The sequence below is a fragment of the Salvia splendens genome, chromosome 14, assembly GCF_004379255.2.
Source record: "Salvia splendens isolate huo1 chromosome 14, SspV2, whole genome shotgun sequence".
NCBI lineage: Eukaryota > Viridiplantae > Streptophyta > Magnoliopsida > Lamiales > Lamiaceae > Salvia > Salvia splendens.
In genome coordinates this window covers 28943628-28969435 of record NC_056045.1, presented here as the reverse complement: position 1 = coordinate 28969435, position 25808 = coordinate 28943628, and the positions used below count along the sequence as shown (strand labels likewise).

Below are 25808 nucleotides of genomic sequence, written 5' to 3'. Positions count from 1 at the left end.
GAACGGAACCTGCAACCCTCCGTTCCTTAACCGTTCCTTAAATTACTATTCATTCAATTTCATTTTTTTTAATTCCAACCCAATTCAATTTAGATAAACACACTTTATTAAAAAATAAACACACTTTATTAAAAAATACACAACATTAAAAAAAATTTAAACTTTTAGAAAAATAAAAAGCACACAATTAAAATCCTAAAAAAATAAAAAGCACACAATTAAAATCCTAAAAAAATAAAAGTACACAATTTTAATAATTTCATCCGCCAAAATTTGCCCAAATGTGCTCAATTAGATCCTGTTGGAGTTGGGTTTGGGCACTAGAGTCACGTGTCCTTGCACGAATAGATAACCGTTCTTGTATAGACGGATGCGCTCCACTTCGAGGCGGACTACTTGCGGTTGAGCTTCCGGGGGATTCGTCGTCGAACCAATTTCCCGCCTCGGGTCCTTCGTCTTGGACAATCATGTTGTGCAAGATTATGCACGTATACATGATGTCGACCATGTTTTCCATGAACCACGTACGAGCCAGGGCTTTGATGATGTTGAAGCGCGCTTGGAGAACCCCGAACGACCTCTCCACATCCTTGCGAGCAGCCTTCTGCTTCTGCGCAAAAAGAGCCTGCTTTGGGTTCGCAGACCCACTGCACGTCTTCATGAAGGTAGGCCACTTCGGGTAGATGTCATCGGCGAGATAGTACCCCATTTTATAAAGCCGGTTGTTGGCGACGAAGTTGATGGCCGGCGCTTTACCATCCAAAACTTCGGTCAAGAGGTCGGACTGGTGGAGCACGTTTACGTCGTTGTTCGACCCGGGGACCCCGAAGTACGCGTGCCAGATCCAAAGGCGGTAGTCGGCAACGGCCTCAAGTATAATGGTTGGGTGGGTGCCTTTGTGGCCGCTCGTGTAGGACCCCTTCCACTCCACCGGGCAATTCTTCCATTGCCAGTGCATGCAATCGACGCTGCCGAGCATCTCGGGGAATCCGTGCACTGTTTCGTGAAGGTCGAGCAGGAACTGACAATCGGTCGTGCTTGGCCTCCGGAGAAATTCGTCGGTGAAGGCTGCCCGGACGCCTTTGCAGAATTTGAGCAAGCACATTCGCCCAGTGCTGTCTCCGATGTGGAGGTATTCGTCGAACATGTCGGCCGTTTGTCCAGTCGCAAGCTGGCGGATTGCTGCAGTACATTTCTGCAGCGTCGTGTGGCTGGGACGGCCGACCGCGTCGTACCCTTCCTGGAAGAACTCTTCCCGGGCTGCCAAAGTATTCGCGATGTGGAGAAATAAAGGTTTTCCCATGCGGAAACGGCGACGGAAGTACGTATCTCCCCAAACCGGGTTATTGCAGAAGTAGTAGCGTACTAACCTTGCAGCGGCTTTCTCCCGGTTACGATGGATGTACGTACGGGAGCGTCGTTGGGGCGGCGCGGCTTCTTCGGCCTCCCGTCGTCGATCTTCTTCAAGTGATATTTGCAATATTTGACGCATTTGTTCAAAAGGATCCATTAATTTGATTAAATTTGGGAGAAGGAAAGCAGAGTTGATTTGAGATGAAAATTGGGGTGGAAATAGAGAGGAATAGATGTGTGTTTGTGATTGAAATGGGTATGAAATATGAGTATTTATAGAGTAAATAAATAAAAAAAAATAAAAAAAAATACAAAACGGATATAAAAAAACGGTCACATTACCGTTGCAATTTTTTTTATTATTAAATTCGATTTTTTTTTTAAAAAAAAATTGAATTATTGCGTCACCAGGACGAAGCCCACTCGCGGGGCAGCGAGTGGGCTTCACGCGTCGAATGGGAGGCCGCCACGTCGCCTCGGTGCGTGGCGGAACCTTTCGTTCCGGGTTCCTCCGGAACGGAACGCGGCACGGTATGGGAACGGCATGGGAACGGAATGGCGACGGAACGAGGCCAGCAACGCGTGCCGCCGCGGAACCGTTCCGCCGGAACGGCATAGGAACCGCAACGGCACAGCGTTGCGGGTGCCCTTAGTGATTAACTAATATTGTTTTGAACTTGTATGGAAGAGGAGATGTAGCTTTGTTATTATATACATCCCACATTGAATAAACAACCAAACAACCTAGGAAACAACTTGTATAAAGTATCCATGGTTTGCAGACTTTGAGTCAAGCAGCTGTGCATTGAGCACAAAGCGAACTATTCTTTCGCCTTTTACTAAAGAATACCGTGAGCTCGTTGCATTTAAGCAGCATACTACTATTTTTGAAGGGTGATTCCAATAATTGGAAACTCCCAGCAATTCAGTCTAGATTTTACACCTAGTTATCACGTAGTACTATATTTTGGAGATGTTCATTTCATAATACATAAAACAATATGTTGAAAAAGCCTGTTATGAATGTAACTGATTTTCTTTTGCATCTTCGCTTGACTATGAACAACTCAATTGGTAAAACGTTTTCTTTCTAATTAATAAGTCGATTGTTTCAGTCATCCAATGTTCGTTACAGCGTGAGTATAGAGTGTGTCCGAGCGATAATTAAAAGAAGTTGAACCTTCCTGTTCCTACTCAAGCTTTTTTCTTAATTATGGTGAATGGGTGGATAAACAAGTTCTTGAACTAAGAAAATTGAAGTAGTATATAAGAACTCTGTCAAAGAGTTTACTAAAACTATTTTCGCTAGAAATAGAGCTTAAGAACTACTCCCCAAACAACTACTATGACAGAAAAATGAGACGCAACCAACTTGAATAGTAGTACTACTATATATGTCCCACACCAAATAAAAGAAAAAAAATGAGATAGGAAACTCCTTACTCAAAGTCTCCTGGTTGTGTATGACTTGGTTCAAGCAGTTGCGCCTAGAGCACAAAGCGAACTATTCTTTCGCCTTTTACTAAAGAATATTGTGTGTTTGTTGCATTCAAGTAGCATACTCATATTTTTTGAGGGCATTCCTAATATTGGAAACCCCCAATTCAGTCTAGAATTTGCATGTGTTTGTTGCATTCAAGCAGCGCATACTCATATTTTTTTTGAGGGCATTCAATACACTTCTTTTGCTTTCCCAAAATTTTTACGTAATTCATTTGAAGCTCAGAAACCATAACCAAGGTTTCTGAAATTGTTTCTTGAATATAATTTAATTAACCATGGTGAGCAGGATACAATTTAATTGTAGATAACTAATACTGAATCGTCTCCCTTTGTTAAGTTTTATCATTGTATCCCACATCGAATATACAAACAATACTATGAGAAATAATTATAAAATCTCCCTAGTATGCTGAATTTCACCCAAGTAGCTTTGCAATGAGCAAATATCAAATTATTCTTTTATCTTTAGTATCTGCTTGCTATGACAAGCAACATGCTCTTATTTTTTAGATTTTCTTGTGATTTTAGACTCCCAACAATTTGTAGTCAATATTTATCATCTTTGTACTCATGTGTAGTAGAGACTTCCCATTTAATTTTTTCAGTTAGTAAAAGATGATACCATTATAGAATCACTAGAGACCACAAATAAACATTGGATAAACTCATTTGAAAAAAAAATGCAAATGTTCTCAATCGATGTGATGTGAGTGAGTAGAGATTCACGTTTCGAGTCAATCAAATGTTTAGTGGTAAAAAGGAGAAAATATTTATTTTTTTACATTTTTTAGTGATTTTAGCGATATTATTTTAAATTCAGAAATCTAAAGATGTAAACTGCAAAGTGCATTTTTTTCAGCTACTTAATTTGAAGTTCACAATTTTTTAAATGTTCACGAGTTCTTGTAAATTACTAATGGTTTCTGTATACCCATTTCATGAAATATAAGTACATAGAGTTTAAATAAAAAGAAATAAAATCATAAAAAATACTAGTAATTATTATTTACACGTCATTTTTAAATAAGAAATGGATAGCAAATAATATAAACACGTGCTAACATTTGATTGGCCATCACCACGGCCTACATATGTGACATACACATACTCCTCTAGAAACAACTTTTAAAATCTCGAATCCTCCATAACATTCTCCCTAACACTAAATTCTTCTAGCAAACAATTTAATAAATGCACCATTTCATGACATATAAAAAGCGTGCACCTCCTCCTCACCGATCAACAACAATAGAAACACTTTGATCACCATTTCATAGTATAATTCACTCTCATAAATCATCAATCACAATGTCGCTCATCCCAAGCTTCTTCGGCCGCCGCAGCTCCGACCCATTCTCCCTCGATCTCTTAGACCCTTTCCGCGACTGGCCCGTGGCTTCCTCCGGCCACGAGACGTCGCAGTTCGCGGCGACTCGGGTGGACTGGAAGGAGACGCCGGAGGCGCACGTGTTCAAGGCCGACGTGCCCGGCCTCAAGAAGGAGGAGGTGAAGGTGGAGGTGGAGGAAGGGAACGTCCTCCAGATTAGCGGCGAGCGCAGCCGAGAGAAGGAGGAGAAGAACGACACGTGGCACCGCGTGGAGAGGAGCTCTGGGAAGTTCCTGCGACGCTTCCGCCTCCCGGAGAATGCGAAGGTTGAACAGGTGAAGGCGAGTATGGAGAACGGGGTGCTGACGGTGACGGTGCCGAAGGAGGAAGTCAAGAAGCCTGAGGTCAAGTCTATTGATATCTCTGGTTGAGTTGGAATTTGAATAAGCATGTGCATTCATTTTTACTTATAAAGTGTGTGTGTGTTTTGTTTTGTAATCATGTTTGAATGTGTATTGAGTCGAATGTAACACATGTGCAATGAAGAAGTGAAATGAAATAATCTTTTATGTTTTATGTGGTTGGAGTTTTTAATTTAATATAAAAGAATTTTTATATGAATTTTTGTAAGGATCATATCTACAAGATTCATTAATTATTGGGACTTTTTTTGCTAGTAATTTGATGAGGTGATAGATCCATTACAACGAACACAAGATGCAAGAACTTAGAAGTAAATCTGATACGTCAGTTGATTTGGGTATTGTGTAGGGTCAAATCATATGGCCACAGTACTCCTAGGTCATGTTTGTTTGATTATATAAAATAATAATTAGATCATGTTTGTTTGATTAGATAAAATAATAATGAAATACAATATGAGATATTTTAAGATGGGCTTTATCTAGGTTAAAATTAGTATTGGATTAGATTATATGTTTGGTTACCTAGACTACATCTAAGATAATTTTTAGTGTTTTTATGATAATATTATTTCCAATAATTATTTTTAATTAAAACTGTAAAATTAATTAATTTTATTTTAACTTGTCATTTTTAAATATATGAAAAAAATTTAAACTAAAAACTGTACGCGAAAATTTAATTAAAATTTTCATAATATTAATTTCAATAAATATAATAAAATAATTAATCAATATTTTTTTATAAATTATTAAACTGAAAAAATTAGTAGACTAAACAAATAATCTTAATGATGTTAATTTTTATGAAATTTAAAATTAAATCAGTTTATAATAAATTATAAATAATTAAAAATATTAATATAGACTAAAAACTTCCCCAAAAAATTAAAATAAGAATCAATTATTCGTATAAAAGAATTAATGATTTTTTTTATATAAAAGTATCGATTATCATTTATAGTGTAAAAATATTGAAATTACTTAATTTTGGAATTTGAACTTGCTTATTTAATTAATATTTTCACCCACCCCATCCCAGTTCCCAACACAACCCATCCGTTTCATTCCCAATTTTTCTTCAAGAACTCCGCCCAAATCTGCAGATTTCCACTAATGGTTTATTAATAAGCCAAATTCCAAAAAATAAAATAAAAATAGCATCTTAAACATCTAATTCTCCCAAAAGACCAGCATCAACAAGCCAGTTCCTTAGGAAAGGAAAACACTAATGTACTTAAATTTACAAATTAATGTAGGGTCTCCAATTTTGTTTTTATTATTTTATCACTTTCGATTTGGTTAGTTTACAATCAATTTACGTTTAAATTTGAAAATGTACTATCTGACTCACATGAATGTTTTTGTTTTATAATTTGGACAGTTCCAGTTTTTGAATCTCTCTTTTTTGTGTTAGGAATTTTTGATGAGTCATTTTCTTTTTAAATAGTTCTGCGTACTTGTTGGCTCAACTCAATTTAACTATTCTTATATCGAATGAAAATGAAAAATGTAAGACCCCGTTTGGGAACATTAAATTTGGAGCGTGGAATTAAATTGGAAGTAGAGTATTCAATTTCAAATCTAATATTTGGATATCAATTTGAATTCTATATCTAAAGTAGATAATTGGAATTTCAAAGTTTTAAATTGTATCTTTCACCTCATATATCCATCGTGCACACACATACACAAAATACACACACTAGAAAATACTCATACTGCGCACACACACACATACAAACAAATTGTGTGCGCAATGTGTATTGTGTGTGTTGTGTGCGTACACACAAATTTTTCAAATTCAATTTTATAGTGTCAATTACTCTACTTTACCTAGGATTTAATTTCTATTCAATTTTATAGAATTATAGTCCAATTTCGTATATCAAATAGACCCTAAATAATTTTAAATCACGAACGCCCTAGAACAAAGAAATAAGTAAGACATTATTTCATGAATTAGTTTGTAAAAGCATATAAGTGTATGAGATTCCCTCATACAAAAGTCCAAAACTATTGACATATCACTACCCTAAAAAAAAGAGCTATTTATTGAGATCTACAAGTACTATATTCCTAACTCCATTACCATAACTATTGACATATCACTATCCCAAAAAAAAAGAGCTATTTATTGAGATCTACAAGTACTATATTCCTAACTCCATTACCTTAACTATTGACATATCACTACCCTAAAAAAAGAGCTATTTATTGAGATCTACAAGTACTATATTCCTAACTCCATTACCATAACTATTGACATATCACTACCCTAAAAAAAAGAGCTATTTATTGAGATCTACAAGTACTATGTTCCTAACTCCATTACCATTAGAGTGTCCACAATGGGGAGCCGTGGCCCGCGGCTCGGTGCGCGGCCCCCCATTGCAGAGAGCCAGAGCCGGGGCGCAGGGCCGGGAGCCGAGGGTGAGCCGCGGAGCCGTGGGAGCCGCGGCCCTCCACTGCAGCGGGCCGCGGGATTTTTTTTTTTTTTTATGTTTCGAAAATTACTTTATAAATATACACTCCCATTTCCATTTTTCCAACTCCATTTTACTTCCATTTTGCTCCAATCTTTCCTTCCAATTTCTACAACCTTGGAACTATGGATTCCGACGATGAACAATTCCAACAAGCGGTAGATCTGGAGTTCCAAAACCTTGTTGCAGCGGTGCAACGTGAAGCCGACGAGGCGGAAGATGCGGCGGAGGCAGCGGCCGCAGCAGTCCCTCGGCCATTCTATCATCGGCGATTTTTCGACCGTGATCATACCGGGGCTGACCGTGATAATACAACGAAATTATTGTTACATATTTTTTGTTTACAATCCAAATTATTTTAATTAAATTTATAAACATCATAAATTGAAAGACTAATAAAATTTATTAGACATAAATTAAAAAATATTATTACAAAAGCAAACAAATTAATTTTATTTTTTGGAGAGGACCATATTTCGTGGCCCTATTGTTTTTATACATTTCGTGGCCTTTATCATTGTGAAGGCCACAAGAGAGCCACGAATGATGGCCGGGCCACATTTGGTGGCCTTCAAGGGCCACCATTGTGGACACTCTAAGTATCCACTAAATCAAGTATACTACTCATTTTAAAACTGCTTGCCTAAGACAAAATATAACAGTAGATAGAAACAAAGATGTTGAAGCAAGAAACCACCGTAACGCCGCCGCCTCATATTCTGATATTCCCGGTCCCACTGCAAGGCCACGTGAACTCCATGCTCAACCTGGCGGAGATCCTCTGCCTCTCCGGCCTCCACGTCACCATCCTCCTCTCCGATTACACCCACCGCCGCCTCCTCCGCCACGCCAGCCTCGACTCCCGATTCTCCCGCTACGCCACTGCCTTCCGCGTCGCCACCATCTCCGACGGTCTCCCCGACGACCATCCCCGCTCCGGCCACCGCATCCTGGACATCGTTCTCAGCCTCAAGGAGGTGGGCGGGCCGCAGTTCCGCCGCCTCATGGAGTCGAGCGACGGCGGCGGCAGGCAGCGCGTGAGCTGCCTGATCATGGACGGAGTGTTCAGTTTCGCGATACCGGTGGTGGAAGAAATGGGGATTCCGTTTGTGTATTTCCGGACGATCAGCGCCTGCTCTTTTTGGCCGTATTTCTGTATTCAAGAGATCATCGACGCCGGCGAAGTTCCTTTGAAAGGTACTATTCTTACTGTTTTAGTAATTTCTCTTTTGTTTTACTATATGTTTTGTTCTAATAATTTCTCCTTTATCTTTTGTTTTAAGAGCTACTTTTGCTTAAAGTCAACAAATTTTTTCGAATGGAAAAATAACCAACTCAATACAATCATACTAGTCGAGTACTAAATTACTTTAGCACCTCAAAGTTAGGTCGATTAAATTCAACAGTACTCCTCAAAGTTAGGTCGATTAAATGTAACAGTACTCCCTCCGTCCGTCATTAAATCTCTCATTTTTTTCCGTCTACTAATAAATGTCTCATTTTATTTTTATTATATTTGGTGATTAAATTCAATAATACTCCCTCCGTCCGTCATTAAATGTTCAATTTTTCCGTTTCATCCGTCCGCGAATAAATGTCTCATTTCACTTTTACTATATTTGGTAAGTGAACCATACATTTCACTAACTCATTTCACTCATATTTTATTATGAAATCAATATATAAAAGTAGGTCTCATATTCCACTAACTTTTCTACCCATTTTATTACAATTTCTTAAAACTCGTGTCGGTCAAATATGACACATTTAATCACGGACAAAGGGAGTACTCGTATATCTCCTATTTTTCATTTCAATCAGTCTTTCGTTACATGTTTCATTTATTTTATACAAATAAGTGAATCTCACGTTCCGTAGTTCATTCTACTCATATTTTTCATTATAATACTTATATTCCACACAAAAGTGTTACTCAAATAACTTTTTTATACTTGCATTCTTTCATATTTATAAAACACGTGTGTAGATAAAACGGACAAAAGTATTTTCATCCTAATTTCTAGTGAATTTGATTTAGATAAAAACGAAGACAAATTGACATTTTGGAAAAAGAAAGAGATGGACTTGATGGTCACAAGCGTGCCGGGAATGGAGAAGCTCCTCCGGCGACGTGACATCCCGGCCTTCTGCAGAGTCGAAGACGTCAACGATCCCGGCTTCCAATCCATCAAAACAGAGACCAAAAAAACAGCTCAAGCCACCGCTCTCATACTCAACACATTCGAAGATTTAGAAGGTCCAGTCCTCGATCAAATCCGCAAACACATTCCCAATCTCTACTCCATCGGCCCCTTACACTCCCATTTGAAATCATTGTTAAAGGAAAAAGGAATCGAATCATCGCATCATTCTAGCAGCTTCTGGAAGGAAGACAACACCTGCATTGCTTGGTTAGATTCTCAGCCTCCCAATTCAGTGATATATGTTAGCTTTGGGAGTATCACAATGTTGACAAAAGATGAATTGTTGGAGTTTTGGTATGGTTTGGTTAATAGTGGATATACATTCTTGTGGGTGGTTAGACCGGATTCGGTTATTGGGGACAGGGACGAGATCCCGGTCGAGATTGAAGAAGGTACGCGGTTGAGAGGGTTGATGGTGGAATGGGTGCCACAAGAGTTAGTTCTAGGGCATGAGTCGGTTGGGGCGTTTCTCACGCACAGTGGATGGAATTCGACTCTGGAAGGTATAGTGATTGGGGTCCCGATGCTATGTTGGCCTTATTTTGCGGACCAGACGACGAATAGTAGGTTTGTGAGTGAGGTGTGGGAGATTGGATTGGACATGAAGGATACTTGTGATAGGGTGTTGATTGAGAGGATGGTTAGGGAGGTGATGGGAGTTAGGAGAGAAGAGTTGTTGAAGAAGGCTTGTGGTATGGCGAATTTGGCGAAGAAGGCTATTTGTGAAGGGGGATCTTCGTATATGAATTTGAATCGATTGATTGAGTTCTTCAAGTCTACGGTTTTATGAAGGTTTTGATCAATTTAGTTCAACATCTATGTGTTGGATGATCATCGAAAAGAATTGTAGTGGATGTTGTTATTCATAAGTTGCAATTTGGATGGATCAAATAAGACTACTTTGTTAACAATGCTACATGACAAATCTAGCATACAATTTTAGAAGGGACGTAAATAAAGTTATTTCATTTCAACGATGTGTAATTTTGTAAATCAAAATTATAAAATCTCAAACCACATCGCTTGTTATCGTCTTTTTCCTCTTAAACGAATTCTGCAAATTCGGTAACAATCAATGAATTTTCTATTATTGGTTGACAAATTTCCAAGAAATCTCAAAATTATGTTCAATTCTATTTAGCTTCATTTTAATTGTCTTGCGATATAAAATTTCGCTTTTTGCAATCATCACATGATTTTTACCATTATCTATGTAGGTTAAACTTAGAATTATAGACATGGCGCATACGTGTCTCAATCTGATATTTCGATTTTTTGCAATTTTCATATAAAATGAATTTTGGTGGTCCATATGTCATGACTATTTAGGATGGAACATACATATATATTTAATTTTTGATGATATAAGTGGTGTCGATACTGACCATTAGTTTATTCGCCGGAAAACTTAAGAATTTCGTCAAACTATGACTAGACCCTCAACTTTTAAAAACACAAGTATATGTTGGGAGTTATTTTTACTACTAGTATAAATTTAGAGTGAAATTAGGATTTTCTTTAAAAAAAAGTTCTTATTAACATCTCACACATACAAAATCAAGCATAGATTACACATTACACAATTTATTACATCGTCGTTTTCACTCCATTAACATCAAAGATATGAAATCAGAAATTCTTGAGATGATTATTCGCTTAACCAGAGATATCAATGGCCTTAACATCAGGTTTCTTCACTTCCTCCTTGGGCACAGTCACCGTAAGCACCCCATTCTCCATGGCCGCCTTCACCTGCTCCAGCTTGGCATTCTCCGGCAGCTTAAAGCTGCGGAGGAACTTGCCGCTGCTCCTCTCCACGCGGTGCCACTTGTCGTTCTTCTCCTCCTGCTCCTTGCTTCTCTCCCCACTGATTTGCAAAATGCAACCATCTTCAACCTCAACCTTAACTTCCTCTTTCTTCAATCCGGGAACATCAACCTTGAAGAGATGTGCCTCCGGCGTCTCTTTCCAGTCGATGCGGGCGTTGGCCACCGCGCTCGTTTCACGGGCGGAGGAGGGGAAGTTGGTGGAGAGAGGAAAGCCTTCGAAGGGATCCCACACATCGAGGGAGAATGGGTCGAACACGTTGCTGCGGCGGTTGCCAAAGAAGCTTGGGATCAGAGACATTTTGAAGAATTGATTGTTGGATTTGATTATCGAAGAATTTGTCGGAATTTGATGATAATCATTCGACAAGTGAACATGTCATTTATAGCAGCTTGTGATCATTCTAGATAATTCTTTTAGATATCTGCGAATTGCAAATTTTACAGATTCTGGAAAATTCTAGTACGTTCCGTTCATAGTCATCACAAAATGGGCTTTTGTATCAGCGTATTTAATTCTAGACCATGAAGATTAAGGCCCATTTTGAGCCCATCTTGTAATTTATTTACAAATAGGAGTATTACGGAGTATTTAATTTTTTAACACTGTAAATTGTAATTACATAATATTTCACCCGTCTCAGGTCTGGGTTGTTTATTTTAGTTATCTCATATTGGGAGCCTCAATTTATTTATTTTTATAAATGATAATAGTCTCACATTTATTAACTTAATTTTATTCACATTTTACTATTAAATTAATACTCCATATTTTATAAAATAAGATTCACTTTTTTCACACATTTCTTATAATCCGTATCAAATTCAATTTGGACTTATAATATAGAAGTAATGGAGAAGTACAGTAATAATTTTATAATTTTACATATGTTTCAAGTCAGAATTTTTGTACTACTTAGTATACATTTGTTAATCAAGATTTAGTTGCTCAAATGCCAAATTTCTCCTATTCAACTACGACAGTTGCTTCCATAGTTTTCGACAATAACATTTGATTTGCTTTGCCAACCGATTATCATAAACACAAATGAGAAAGAAAACATAAAGTCATATACATCGGGGAGCGTTATTCTCCTATTCATCCCTTAATCCTTTATTCTTCTTAATATGGGCTGTTAGATCTCATTCATCAACGGTCCAGATGATCTGCATTATTACACTATAATGGTGCATTATTAGTCGGTGTGCATTATTCAACTGAAAATCTGCATTATTAAATGACACGAGGCACCAATTTAACCGTCGGATGACAAAATCGTGGGGTTGAGATTAAAAAGAACAAAGAACAAAAGATACAAAAAGAAAATGAATATATCCCCATATACATCAATCTAAATATTTAAATTTTAATAGAATATTAATATAAATATAATCGATACAAAATATCTAAATTTGAGTATTTTTATAGTAGTAGTAGTTAAATCGGAATGAACCGAAAAGTTTGCAATATTCAGACTTAAAAATAATCTAAAAATCCCGAATATTGCTGAATAGTTATTTATATTGACTTAGAAATAAATTATTACTAGTATTTGAATAAATGGATGCATCTGGAAACGACTAGCTAAATCATGAGTTCATCATCTTAGCCCAACCTCGACTCTTCGAGAATCACCAGAATTCTCTCCTCGCGCTATAAATTATCCTCCTTCACCCAATTCCCCATCAAACAATTCGAGTGATACAAATTTCCCCATTAATCAATCAACTGCACACACACATTCTCTGATTAGAAGCAAGAAATGTCTCTGATTCCGAGCTTCTTCGGGCGCCGCAGCAGCAACGTCTTCGACCCATTTTCTCTTGATGTGTGGGATCCCTTTCAGGACTTTCCTCTCTCCACTAACCTCCCCTCCTCCGCCTGTGAAACCACGGCGGTGGCCAACGCCCGCATCGACTGGAAAGAGACGCCGGAGGCCCATCTCTTCAAGGTTGATGTTCCCGGATTGAAGAAAGAGGAAATTAAGGTTGAGGTTGAAGATGGTGGAATTCTGCAAATCAGTGGAGAAAGAAGCAAGGAGCAGGAGGAGAAGAATGACAAGTGGCACCGCATCGAGAGGAGCAGCGGCAAGTTCTGCCGCCGCTTTAGGCTGCCAGAGAATGCCAAGCTGGAGCAGGTGAAGGCGGCCATGGAGAATGGCGTGCTGACGGTGACTGTGCCCAAAGAGGAAGTGAAGAAGCCTGAAGTGAAGGCCATTGATATCTCTGGTTAAGTGAAAACTTTGGGTGGCCAAGTCTTTCTTGATTTTCAATTTGTGATGATTGATGTTGGTTGTGTTTTTTTTTTTTTTTGAATTTTCGGACACTAATGTAAACTATTATCAAAAAGTTGTATAAGATCGTATAATAAACAGAATGTTCTGATTTAGTGTTTGAACTTTTATACTCTGCAAAACCTAACACATATTCTAAGGTTACAAGTCTTCTTGTAAACTTAATCGCATTCTTAATTTAGCAATATAAAAAGTTTGTTTGCTCAATTTCTGAAAGTTGCATCAACCTCAATGGTACTTATCAGATATGAGGTGGAGTAAGGTGAAATAATTTTTTACTTTTTAGGACAGTATAAAAGCACTATTCGGATCATAATTTTTCTGGCTTAAATAATACTCCTACTACTTCCATGAAGGATAATACAACCTTTCTCAATTAGGAGGAATCTGATCTTACAGTCTATTCCAAATAATCTATTATGGGGTGTTCGGTTTGCAAGATTGTATCCCGAAATTAAATATGTAGCATGTTTGGTTCATGAGATTCAATATTACAACTCAATCTTAGATGGATAATCATGAGATAATTAGTCATAGCTAATCTCATATGACTAAAATAATCTCACAACTCTATCCTAAATTGTATCTCGGTACTATTTTATCTAGGAAATCAAACACCACCCATGGAGATCAATATAGTAGTAGTAAAACATAACACTAAACAAGATTCATTTCAGGACCATACAGGATCAGGGCAGATTCTTTTTTTTTTTTTGGATTAAACAAAGATTAGTATTCAAGATTAATATAAGATTCATTTTAGGATCATGCAGGATCAGGAATTAATGGGCAGCCTCATTTTCGATCTAACAAGATTAGTACTCAAGATTAATATTTCTGTCGTTTCTTCACAACTGAGATGTTTTTCTATTTTGTAAAGTTCCTTTATAGTAAAGTCATTTTCATATATATGAATAATTAACTTACATTTTCTCTTCTACTTTATTAACATTTCTCTTACTTTATTCACTTTGTCATTTTATTTTGCTCTATTTTTTTCTCTATCTTTCTCTATTATGTGTCCACTTAACAAACATACTAAACATTCATTCATAAACTTTATCCTAAAAAGAAGTGTCTTAGTTATAAAAGAATAGAGAAAGTAAAAATCAACAGACATTAGAAGAATTTTGTATGTATAATCCTTTACTCGATTGAATTAAAATTGAATCAGTGATATCATGTTCGACACTTTACATTTATACAAAAACAAACTCCCTCAGTTAGTCCCAAATTTTTATATCCATCATTAATTATCTCACTTTATTTTTACTATTTTAGTCATTGATTTCACACTCTACCAAATTACTTCATCCATATTTTAATTTAAATTAATATATATATTAATGGCCAACATTCTAGTACTAACTTTTACTATCTTTTATTTTATATAGTATTTATTAAAATTCATGCCGGATTAAAGTTGAACGCACAACTAAGGACAGAGAGAATATTTAAAAAGGTTAATTTTTCCCTTTTCGTTTATCTCGCGTTTGGCTTGCTCATTAGTCTATGTGTTACTTTAAAAACAAAATTAGCTATTGAATTTTATCTTCAATTTAACTCGCCCATTACAGAATTGAGTCATTGACTAGCAAATATTACTTTAAAAAGCTAAATTTGTATTGAATACTTTTCGTTACACTCAAGACAGACTAAGTTGGGCTTAACTAATGTTTTGATAAAATTAATTATACATATAGATATACATTATTTCTATCTAAAAAAATAATCTTATTTTTATATTTTGATTATTCATCAAAATTAGTTTACTCGCCCATCTGTAGAAAATAGAACTATTTCATTTTAGTCTATTCATTAAAATTATGTATTTTCTATTAGAAAAAAATTCTTTAAAATAAAGTAAGATTCATTCTTCATTGGCAATACTTCACTCACATTGTTCTTTTTATCACTCTTTTCCTTAAATGTCTCATTAAAAGTTCATATTTTAAAAGAAATGTGAATAGTTATGGGGAGGAATAAATATAATATTCCATACATGATCCATCCCCTATTATATGTCGCTGTTTTTTATTTTGATCAATTCCTTTAATTGTTCCAATTCACTTTTACAAGTATTATTGTAACGGATCTCATATTCTACTAACTCAATTCCACTCACATTTTATTTTTAAAATTAAAATATAGAAGTAGGATTCACATGCCATTAATTTCTTTTTACCCACTTTCGTTTATATTCCATCCGTCCCACTTTAACAGTCCCAAATGAATTGTGCGCAGATTTTAACAAATGTAAAGTAAAGTTAATGAAAATAATAGTGGAATATGGATCATATTTTTATATACATAATATGTGAGTGTGAAGTTAATGGAATATGAGTCATTTTACCATTTATGAAAGATTCTAATTATGACTTCTAATATGAGATAGAACAAAATAGATAACCAAGCCTGCTAAAGTGAACTGAAAGATTATTTCTTCTTAAAGCCCATGTCAAGTTAAAATGTGACACATGTTGGATGACAGAGAGAATACTACCTTCTATCGTGGGTGTTAAAAATCTAACCAACAAATATATGCAAGGCCTAAAGAGAATTACTCCATAATTGAATACCGTCTACTTTGGATACTCCATTTATTGGAATTTTCTATACTCCCTCGTCCGTCCCAAAAAAATATGTACTTTGAGTTTGACAAAGGGTTTAATGTAAAAAATTGACAAAATAAGAAAGAAGTAGAGAGAAAACGTAATTAAAGTATTGTTAGTGGGGAATGCGATCACCTCATTAGAGAGAAAAAGTTTCAAAAATTGGAAAATACATATTCTTGTGGAATGAACTAAAAAGCAAAGAGCACATATTCTTGTGAGACGGAGAGAGTAATTTTACGGTGCTTGATATGTTTTTATATTTTTAAATACTCCACTAAATAGCCACAATTTGGGCTGTTTTAAAATGGGCCGGTATTTATTGGAAAGCCCAAATTCATAATACAATCGTAATAGAGAAGAAACCAGAGACTTGCAGAAAGTGGCAGCAGAATCTAGAATCTACCATTTCATTACCAATGCAGAAAATTCCAGAATCCACGCGAAACCGACCAAATTATCCCCACATTACTATAAATTATCTTCCACATTCATCCCGATTCCTCATCAAAACATCTCGAGTCTTACTTTATAAGTTATCAGCAATCAAAACAATCGCACACATTAATTTTCTGAAAAGAAGCAAAAATGTCTCTGATCCCAAGCTTCTTCGGGCGCCGCAGCAGCAACGTGTTCGACCCATTCTCGCTTGATGTATGGGATCCCTTTCAGGACTTTCCTCTCTCCACTAACTTCCCTTCCTCGGCGCGTGAAACCACGGCGGTGGCCAACGCCCGCATCGACTGGAAGGAGACGCCGGAGGCACATCTGTTCAAGGTTGATGTTCCCGGATTGAAGAAAGAGGAAGTTAAGGTTGAGGTTGAAGATGGTGGAATTCTGCAAATCAGTGGAGAGAGGAGCAAGGAGCAGGAGGAGAAGAACGACAAGTGGCAGCGTATTGAGAGGAGCAGCGGCAAGTTCTGCCGCCGCTTCAGGCTGCCGGAGAATGCCAAGCTGGAGCAGGTCAAGGCGGCGATGGAGAATGGGGTGCTGACGGTGACGGTGCCAAAGGAGGAAGTCAAGAAGCCAGAAGTTAAGGCTATTGATATCTCTGGTTAAGTGTATAATTTGGTGGCGAAGTCTTTCTTGATCTTCAGTTTGTGCAGATGGATGCTGTGTGTAATTTAAAATTTCAACAAGTTATGTAAGATTTTGATAAATAAATACTACAAATAAAGGAGTCTTCATTTCAAGTTCTTTACAACCGATTTTTTGCACTTTTTGTTTTGCAACATTTCAAGTTTTAGTTGCCTGGCGTATATATCATGTAGGAGTATTTTAACTAGAAGGATTATTATGTTACTCCCTCCGTCCTGTGTTAAGGAATGAGTGATAGACAAAGTCAAATATTACGGCTGTAGGTGAAAATTTTTACTAAAAATGGAAAGAGTGCAAATAACTTGGGACGCCCAGAAAGGACTTACGTGCAAGTAACACGGGACGGAGAGAGTATTATTTTATTATATAGTGTAATACGTTAATCTGAGGATAGAGAGCAGAATAAATTGAGCTTGCAGATTGCAAGTATAATAGGGGGGATCCGACTTCACATTATTTTACTCCATTAAATGATCAAACATAAAGTTGAATTGATTGTCTAAAATTTAGTTCAGCAAACTATTAAATGCTAGGCGAGATAATCTTGTAGTAACATCTTATTTAATTAAATAAATAACTGAAGTGATATCAATTTTAACATTTTCTGAATACTAATTTGAAAATACTTTGGTAAAGAGATTTGATTCGGATCTATATGTAGTCTATGGACCAATGTTGAGTTATTAAAGATATTAATTATTGGGCTTCGCTAATGCTGGGGTTGATGTCCACCAAGTAGATCAGCCCAAATAGTTTAGATACTGCTTGCAAATTCCGCCCTCGTAAGTTTTCAAGGCACAGGCTACAAAAAAAAATCTTGAAGGCTGATTCATTTAGTAGTCTCGGATTAATTATTTATATAAGTATGAAGATTAGTAAAATCAGAAAAGTGATTAATTATATTCAAATTAAATTTTGTTTACGTGGATTTGAAACTTTTAAAAAAATAATTATAATATAGGATTAATTTTTTATATTATGTTATAACTTTTAAGTAATACACTTCTATTAACGTTAATTTGGAGTATAGTAGTAAAAGTTATAATAGGAGTACATTATTCATGAAACTTAATTAATATAGATCATTTCTGTATATTATTATATATTATCTCCATTTTTGAAAATTAGATATTTTTGAAACTATACCAATATTAAAATGGTAATGTAACAAAAATAACAAATTTATCGACTGACAATTCCGACGATAAATCCCATATTTATGTTGGTAAACTGTGTTACCGACGGAATATATCCCAAAAATAACAAATTTACCGAAGGACAATCCCGTCGGTAAATCCCATATTTCCGTTGGTAAACTATGTTACCGGCGGAATATTCCGTCGGTATTATGTTTTTAGCTACGTCATTCGGAGAAATGTCGTTGGTAATTTATCAAATCACAAGGTAACACCATTTTCCGTCGGTAATTATGTTGGTAATTGGATTTATTTTTGTGGTAAAAGAGATGAATTGGTAAAGTAGAACATTGAAAAAAGTAAGAGAGAATAATAAAAAATATGTGGTGGAATTATGGTAGTGGATTGAGGAGTTGACTTTTTAGAAACTTTAGAAATTTTGTACGTGACCGACAAAAATAAAAATACTTTCTAATTTTAAGAGAGAAATGTATTACTTCGTCTCATTATAAATGTCACACTTCTTGTTTTAGTTTGTCTAGTAAAAAGATATTCACATTTTTAAAGATTTTTTTCTCTAATTAGTACTCACTTCGTCCAAAGATAAGCGAGTCATATTCCTTTTTTTGGATGTCCTAAGTGAGTCATTTTCATTTTAAGCAAAATATCTTCTCTCTTACCTTAATCCCCATCTATTTTATTCTCTCTTGACTCGTGTACTTTTCTCTATCTCATACTTTATTCTTCACTTTAACTATTTAAATGTCAATTCCTTAAATCTCGTGCCATAAGAAATGTTTCGCTTATCTTAGGACGGAGGGTGTACAAATATATCATTTTCTCTTACTCTTAATCTAACGAAACAAGTAAAATTGACAGAGGGAGTACAACTATAATGCCATTAGAGTGACTCCAATAGGAGCACCGCGTTGCGCTATAGCTGGACACGAGAGAGGCGTGGTGGGGTGGGTTGGAAAGGCGCGAGCCACGTTTGTGGCGAGGAAGGGACGGTGGGGTAGACATGCCCACGGTTCGTAAACCGGCGGTTCTGGTTCGGAACCGCCAGTTCCGGTTTAGAGTAATATGAAACCGGAACCGGAACCGAAACGTGAGGCTATTTCACGGTTCCGGTTTCGGTTCAAAAATCGGTGGTTCCGGTTCGCTGTTCCGACTAGATTACACGGTTTTCCGACGGTTTTTCACTGTTCCGGTTTGGAACCCGTCAAGAATCGGCGATTCCGGCACGGTTTCGGTTCGTAAAATTTGGAACAGGAACCAGACCGCGGTTCAAAATATGGCGGTTCCGGTTCAAGAAAAAAGTTACGGTTCCGGTACGGAACCGGAACCGGCTGTTACGGTTCCGCGGTTAACCGCTGTAACCGAAAACCTTGGGCATCTCTACGGTGGGGTATGGGCCGCCACGGTCTATTGCACACCGCCGAGAGCTGCGTCGTTGCCTCATGATATATTTTTAATTTTTAAAATCTTTATCTATAAAATATTTATTCCCAAACCATTTTTTTCATTTCATTCCATTATATTTATTTTTTTCTAAATAATTCAATTCAATCTAACTAAAAATATACTGACAATTGATAACATAATGTGATTATGGTTGTGACCTGACCAAGATTGGATTGGACAACTTTTTGTAGCTGCGAATGAATTTTTGTGGCTATGGCTCGGCAGAATCGATGCTGCCGTAGTAGTATATTTTGGACGCTCTTATCGATTAAGGGCATCCGCAAAGGCGCAGAATTCCAGACGGAATTCTCAGTGGAATTCCCAAAAACATCTTCTGCCACGTTATAAGGACTTCCCACTGCACTGCCACGTCATACGGAATTCCTAATGCACAATGGCCCAATTCCCACAATAAAAAAATTCAAAAATTCACAAATTAAACAATTTTCGGAAGTAAACAATTTACGTAATTAAAATTTCGACACAAATAGGGAAAAAATGAAATAAAAAAATGAAATAAAGTGGAATTCCGCGGGAGTCGACGCAATGGCGGACTTCTCCGCGGAATTTCGCGGAACGCCGCGGACCTGCGACGTTCCCGGGGGAATTCCGTATCCGTGCATTGCATGCCTAATAGCGGACGTCCCTTATGAAATTCCGGATCGTCCGTGGAAATTCTGCCCCGAAAGGTACCATTGTGGATGCTCTAAGAGCATCCGCAACGCTGGAGCGTTGCGGTGCCTAAGCCGTGCCTCCGGCACGCCTCCGCATAGGAACAGCGTTGCAGCCTCCGTGCCGTGCCCATGCCGTTGCCGCGGCCCGCGGCATGACACGTTCCGCCACGCGCCGAGGCGACGTGGCGGCCTCCCATTCGTCGCGTGAAGCCCACTCGCTGCCCCGCGAGTGGGTTTCGTCGTGTGACGCAATAATTTATTTTTTTTTAAAAAATAATTCGAATTTAATAATAAAAAAATTTTATTTTTGCAACGGTATTGTTACCGTTTTTTTAGCCGTTTTGTAATTTTTTTTTTTATAATTTATTTACTCTATAAATACTCCTATTTCATATTCATTTTAATTGTGTACTTTTATTTTTTTAGGATTTTAATTGTGTGCTTTTTATTTTTTTTAAGTTTAAGTTGTAACTTTGTTTTAATGTTGTGTGTTTTTTAATAAAGTGTGTTTGTGTTTTATTAAAGTGTGGTTTTTTAATTGAATTGAGTTGGAAATAAAAATAAAAAATGAAATTGAATGAATAGTAATTTAAAGAACGGTTAAGGAACGGCTAAGGAACGGAGTGTTGCAGGTTCCGTTCCTTAGTTAAGGAATAGAGTAAAAAAGTACAGTGGGACCCTCAAATAATAGTATAGGTTGTGGATGGCCTAAGGGATTTGGTTATTCGACAGCCGTAAAACCATGAAGGAAAATAAGATAGGACCATTGCAGTAACGATAAAATTCTCGAAATAAACAACAGATTGCTTTCTACTGATTGAGTGTCTGCTTTTAAAAAGAGAGTAAATTGATAGGTACAAAAGAAAAAAACTAAACATATTTTGGACACACTTATCGATAAAGCGATTTAGTCATTCGACAGCTGTAATACACCATTGCAGTAATGATAAGATTCTCGATGATTACAGCAGATTGTTTTCCACTGACTGAGTGTCTGCTTTTAAAAAGAGAGTAAATTGATGGGCACAAAAGAAAAAAACTAGACTCATGCACACATAGTTCCTAGGAAATGACCAGACACTGTGATATTGCATGCTTGACGATATTTTAAGATTTCTTTGGTCATTGATTGAGGCATTATAGTGGGCGGCGCCCAAAACCTCGCCCTATATACTGTACTGTAATATCAGTATTTTATTCTTCTACCCTTCCTCCTGTAGTGGGACACTCTAAGTCACGCCCTTAAGGACACCCTAAGCATTTACTTTTATTTGAAAACTTAAATAACTACAAAAATTGAGAAAAACATTCATTTCATTTGTAAAATTAATCATTTTAAAAACTCGAAGAAGCAAATTCTCGATTTACCGAATTCTCCTTTTTAATCATATTTTTATTTATTCATTTTCCCAATCATACTAATTAAATATAACTTATTACGAATAAATTCTTGTAAATCTAAAACTATTTAGGAGCTTACTTTAACGAAGCTAATAAATAATTAGTAAGAAACTAAACATTTTTAATAATTAGTTTTCAAAAGATCTCAACTAGCGTTTGTAGTCCAATGGTTAGGATAATTTCCTTACAAGCAATAGATCCGGGTTCGACTCCCGGCAAACGCATTTTTTAAGGAAAATGCGTTGCATCGTACACGCCATCGTCCGCGTCGCTCACAGTGGGTGAACGATGGCGCGGACGATGCCCTATACTCTGCGCTTCGTCCGCGGACTATAATTAAGGCGCGGACGACACATCGTCGGTCGTCCGCGCACCTATAGTGGCGGACGATGGCGCGCCCAAGGTATCGGGCAGCCTATCGTCCGCCCTACCTTGGATGCTCTGAAAATTTGAAATGCATATCCACTTAGAAAATCCACAATAGAGGATGTCCCGTAGGACGTCGCAGGGCATCGGCCATATGCGTCGCTTTCGCTGCTCATCCAATTGAGGTCCACCGAATATAAGTCGCTTTCGCTGCTCGTGTAATCACCGGCGGCAGTGTTCATCTTCCTCTTTGCAGCAGTCGAGGGCAGAATCCCTCCTTGGAACTTCTGCTTGTCCTTCAAGAGTAGCAAGACGTTGTAATGCTTGAATTCGTCGTACAATGAAATGTATGACGCAAGCACTCTATCGCGCACATCACTCAAACTCTGGCCATTGCCCTGCTCCCTCAAGCACTTATCGTACTCACACGAAAACAAGTTGACATGCTTCTTCACCTGATCCCAATGCTTTGCGGAGCTGCTCCCTATGGCCCTTGTCGGATCTCGGCGGCTTCGCCTCATTGTAACGATCAGCGAAGCGCTTCCAGTACGGTACTTGCTTTTGGTTGTTGACAAACACTGGGTCCTCTGAAATATCTATCCAACTCCACGCCAACACCATTGTTTCATCCTGATTGTAGTTCGTCCTTCCTGGGGCAAACTCTTCATTCTTCTCCGGATGAGGCAACTTTGGGCCCTTTGCTTGTTCCGCCTCTTTTTGGTGGCAGATCCCGAGGCGGTGACGGCGGCGGTTGGGAGAGGGCTCCATGTCTGAAAGCCCGTACGTATCCATACTGAAATCGGGATCGTACTGGGTGTTGGAGTCAAATGGCCGATATTCATCAAGGTTTGTACCCGGCCACCGTGCACCTCCACCAAACATCGGACTATTCGGACTTGAGTAATCACCTGGATTCATTTTATAAAGTGAAATAGAGAATGATGAGATGAAAGAGTGAAATGTAAAGAGTGAAAATGAAGTGTAAATTGTGATGTATATATATATATATATATAGAAAATTTTGAAGAATAATAAAAAAAACGTAAGGTCCGAGGTATCGTTCGCCTCGCCCACAGTGGGGTGGACGATACCGCGGACGAAGCATAGGTCGCAGACGATGGATGTGCCATCGTCCGCATACCCACTGTGGCGGACGATAGCTTGCCCGATGCATCGATCGGACTATCGTCCGCCCCACCATGGATGCCCTAAGTATGTTTTAATCATGTGTTTTGTAGGCAGGACTGGTTATGTTTAATTAAGTTGTAATTGTAAGACTATTGTAATTTGCCTAGTCTTGTTTCCATGTTCTTTGTTCCGGAGTATGAACGTCTTTTCCGTTTGAATATGGGTAATTATTGCTTTCGGGAGTATGTTATTGTAATATAGCAACGAATGTAAAGAACATTACAAGGCAGGCCTACGAGCTTTTAGAAATGAATAGCTAAGAATATGAACTCCAAATTTACAAGGAGGCAAGGCAACTTCTGTTAACTAACTCTCTCTGTCTTTGGATTAATGCTATTATTTCCAGTTTCATCCATCCGAGTTGCACTTGGAACTTTATATAAACGCACACGCTTTGCATTTATAACTAATTACCATTAGCTTAACATTGCAAGGCTAATCATGGCATGAATGTGGATATATGTTTTTGAAGATGAGAAGTTGAATTGATAAAAATGGTTGAATAGCTGTACAAAATAATGATGGGAATAAAATGATGTATACCAAAACAGTGGTGAAAAGATTCTCAAGAGACAAAGCTATTTTGAGCACAAAATTAATTTTTAGTGTAAATCGTGACGTTGGTGCCAATTAAATAGACTAAATAGACCTGCTCAACTAGTTCCTAGGAAATGACTAGACACTAATCTTTCAAAAGAATTGTAAGGCATCCACCAGCTATTCCTATACAGTTCCTAAATCGTTCCTTAAATTACTATTTGCGGGCCCCACTGTAATTTTTTACTCCATTCCTTAACTAAGGAACGGAACCTGCAACCCTCCGTTCCTTAACCGTTCCTTAAATTACTATTCATTCAATTTCAATTTTTATTTTTATTTCCAACTCAATTCAATTAAAAAAACACACTTTAATAAAAAAACAAACACACTTTATTAAAAAACACACAACCTTAAAACAAAGTTACAACTTAAACTTAAAAAAAATAAAAAGCACACAATTAAAATCCTAAAAAAATAAAAGTACACAATTTTAATAATTTCATCCGCCAAAGTTTGCCCAAATGTGCTCAATTAGATCCTGTTGGAGTTGGGTGTGGGCGCTAGAGTCGCGTGTCCTTGCACGAATAGATAACCGTTCCTGTATAGACGGATGCGCTCCACTTCGAGGCGGACTACTTGCGGTTGAGCTTCCGGGGGATTCGGGGTCGAACCAATTTCCCGCCTCGGGTCCTTCGTCTTGGACAATTATGTTGTGCAAGATTATGCACGTATACATGATGTCGACCATGTTCTCCATGAACCACGTACGAGCCGGGGCTTTGGTGATGTTGAAGCGCGCTTGGAGAACCCCGAACGCCCTCTCCACATCCTTGCGAGCATCCTTCTGCTTCTGCGCAAAAAGAGCTTGCTTTGGGTTCGCAGACCCACTGCACGTCTTCACGAAGGTAGGCCACTTCGGGTAGATGTCATCGGCGAGATAGTACCCCATTTTATAAAGCCGGTTGTTGGCGACGAAGTTGATGGCCGGCGCTTTACCATCCAAAACTTCGGTCAAGAGGTCGGACTGGTGGAACACGTTTACGTCGTTGTTCGACCCGGGGACCCCGAAGTACGCGTGCCAGATCCAAAGGCGGTAGTCGGCAACGGCCTCGAGTATAACGGTTGGGTGGGTGCCTTTGTGGCCGCTCGTGTAGGACCCCTTCCACGCCACCGGGCAATTCTTCCATTGCCAGTGCATGCAATCGACGCTACCGAGCATCCCGGGGAATCCGTGCACTGTTTCGTGAAGGTCGAGCAGGAACTGACAATCGGTCGTGCTTGGCCTCCGGAGAAATTCGTCGGTGAAGGCTGCCCGGACGCCTTTCCAGAATTTGAGCAAGCACATTCGTCCAGTGCTGTCTCCGATGTGGAGGTATACGTCGAACATGTCGGTCGTTTGTCCAGTCGCAAGCTGGCGGATTGCTGCAGTACATTTCTGCAGCGTCGTGTGGCTGGGACCGCCGACCGCGTCGAACCCTTCCTGGAAGAACTCTTCCCGGGCTGCCAAAGTATTGGCGATGTGGAGAAATAACGGTTTCCCCATGCGGAAACGGCGACGGAAGTACGTATCTCCCCAAACCGGGTTATCGCAGAAGTAGTCGCGTACTAACCTTGCGGCGGCTTCCTCCCGGTTACGATGGATGTACGTACGGGAGCGTCGTTGGGGCGGCGTAGCTTCTTCCGCCTCCCGTCGTCGATCTTCTTCAAGTGATTGTTCCAATATTTGACGCATTTTTTCAAAAGGATCCATTAGTTTGATTAAAGTTGGGAGAAGAAAAACAGAGTTAATTTGAGATGAAATTTGGAGTGGAAATAGAGAGGATTTGAGATGAATAGATGTGTGTTTGTGAGTGAAATGAGTATGAAATAGGAGTATTTATAGAGTAAATAAATTTAAAAAAAATAAAAAACAGC

General features: G+C 38.0%; 5 protein-coding genes and 3 non-coding genes across 8 annotated transcripts; 7 read left to right on the top strand and 1 right to left on the bottom strand.

Annotated features, from left to right (window-relative positions):
• The first annotated feature begins 2148 nt into the window (after positions 1 to 2148).
• On the top strand, positions 2149 to 2269 carry LOC121766196. The gene has a single exon (XR_006042932.1). It is a non-coding gene; the product is annotated as a U5 spliceosomal RNA (small nuclear RNA).
• A 562-nt stretch (positions 2270 to 2831) lies between these two features.
• Positions 2832 to 2951, top strand: LOC121766203. Its single transcript, XR_006042938.1, has one exon. It is a non-coding gene; the product is annotated as a U5 spliceosomal RNA (small nuclear RNA).
• Positions 2952 to 3992: 1041 nt separating this feature from the next.
• Positions 3993 to 4759, top strand: LOC121763374 (17.3 kDa class I heat shock protein-like). The gene has a single exon (XM_042159382.1). It carries the CDS (start codon positions 4165 to 4167, stop codon positions 4612 to 4614), a length of 450 nt encoding a protein of 149 aa, XP_042015316.1. The 5' UTR covers positions 3993 to 4164; the 3' UTR covers positions 4615 to 4759.
• Positions 4760 to 6944: 2185 nt separating this feature from the next.
• LOC121764692 (7-deoxyloganetic acid glucosyl transferase-like) lies at positions 6945 to 10211 on the top strand. Its single transcript, XM_042160712.1, has 2 exons — positions 6945 to 8288; positions 9130 to 10211. The coding sequence occupies exons 1-2, from the start codon at positions 7769 to 7771 to the stop codon at positions 10083 to 10085; spliced, it is 1476 nt and encodes a 491-aa protein (XP_042016646.1). The 5' UTR covers positions 6945 to 7768; the 3' UTR covers positions 10086 to 10211.
• Positions 10212 to 10807: 596 nt separating this feature from the next.
• Positions 10808 to 11487, bottom strand: LOC121766140 (17.3 kDa class I heat shock protein-like). Its single transcript, XM_042162485.1, has one exon. It carries the CDS (start codon positions 11420 to 11422, stop codon positions 10952 to 10954), a length of 471 nt encoding a protein of 156 aa, XP_042018419.1. The 5' UTR covers positions 11423 to 11487; the 3' UTR covers positions 10808 to 10951.
• A 1221-nt stretch (positions 11488 to 12708) lies between these two features.
• On the top strand, positions 12709 to 13510 carry LOC121763484 (17.3 kDa class I heat shock protein-like). The gene has a single exon (XM_042159506.1). The coding sequence runs from the start codon at positions 12885 to 12887 to the stop codon at positions 13353 to 13355; it is 471 nt and encodes a 156-aa protein (XP_042015440.1). The 5' UTR covers positions 12709 to 12884; the 3' UTR covers positions 13356 to 13510.
• A 3007-nt stretch (positions 13511 to 16517) lies between these two features.
• On the top strand, positions 16518 to 17220 carry LOC121766100 (17.8 kDa class I heat shock protein-like). Its single transcript, XM_042162442.1, has one exon. It carries the CDS (start codon positions 16616 to 16618, stop codon positions 17084 to 17086), a length of 471 nt encoding a protein of 156 aa, XP_042018376.1. The 5' UTR covers positions 16518 to 16615; the 3' UTR covers positions 17087 to 17220.
• Positions 17221 to 21952: 4732 nt separating this feature from the next.
• TRNAV-UAC lies at positions 21953 to 22024 on the top strand. The gene has a single exon. It is a non-coding gene; the product is annotated as a tRNA-Val (tRNA).
• The last annotated feature ends 3784 nt before the right edge of the window (positions 22025 to 25808 follow it).

Coding starts and splice junctions, on each gene's coding strand:
- LOC121763374 (XM_042159382.1), top strand. CDS start 4,165: ATGTCGCTCATCCCAAGCTTCTTCGGCCGCCGCAGCTCCGACCCATTC.
- LOC121764692 (XM_042160712.1), top strand. CDS start 7,769: ATGTTGAAGCAAGAAACCACCGTAACGCCGCCGCCTCATATTCTGATA. Junction 8,289..9,129: donor CGGCGAAGTTCCTTTGAAAG/GTACTATTCTTA, acceptor AATTTGATTTAG/ATAAAAACGAAGACAAATTG.
- LOC121766140 (XM_042162485.1), bottom strand. CDS start 11,422: ATGTCTCTGATCCCAAGCTTCTTTGGCAACCGCCGCAGCAACGTGTTC.
- LOC121763484 (XM_042159506.1), top strand. CDS start 12,885: ATGTCTCTGATTCCGAGCTTCTTCGGGCGCCGCAGCAGCAACGTCTTC.
- LOC121766100 (XM_042162442.1), top strand. CDS start 16,616: ATGTCTCTGATCCCAAGCTTCTTCGGGCGCCGCAGCAGCAACGTGTTC.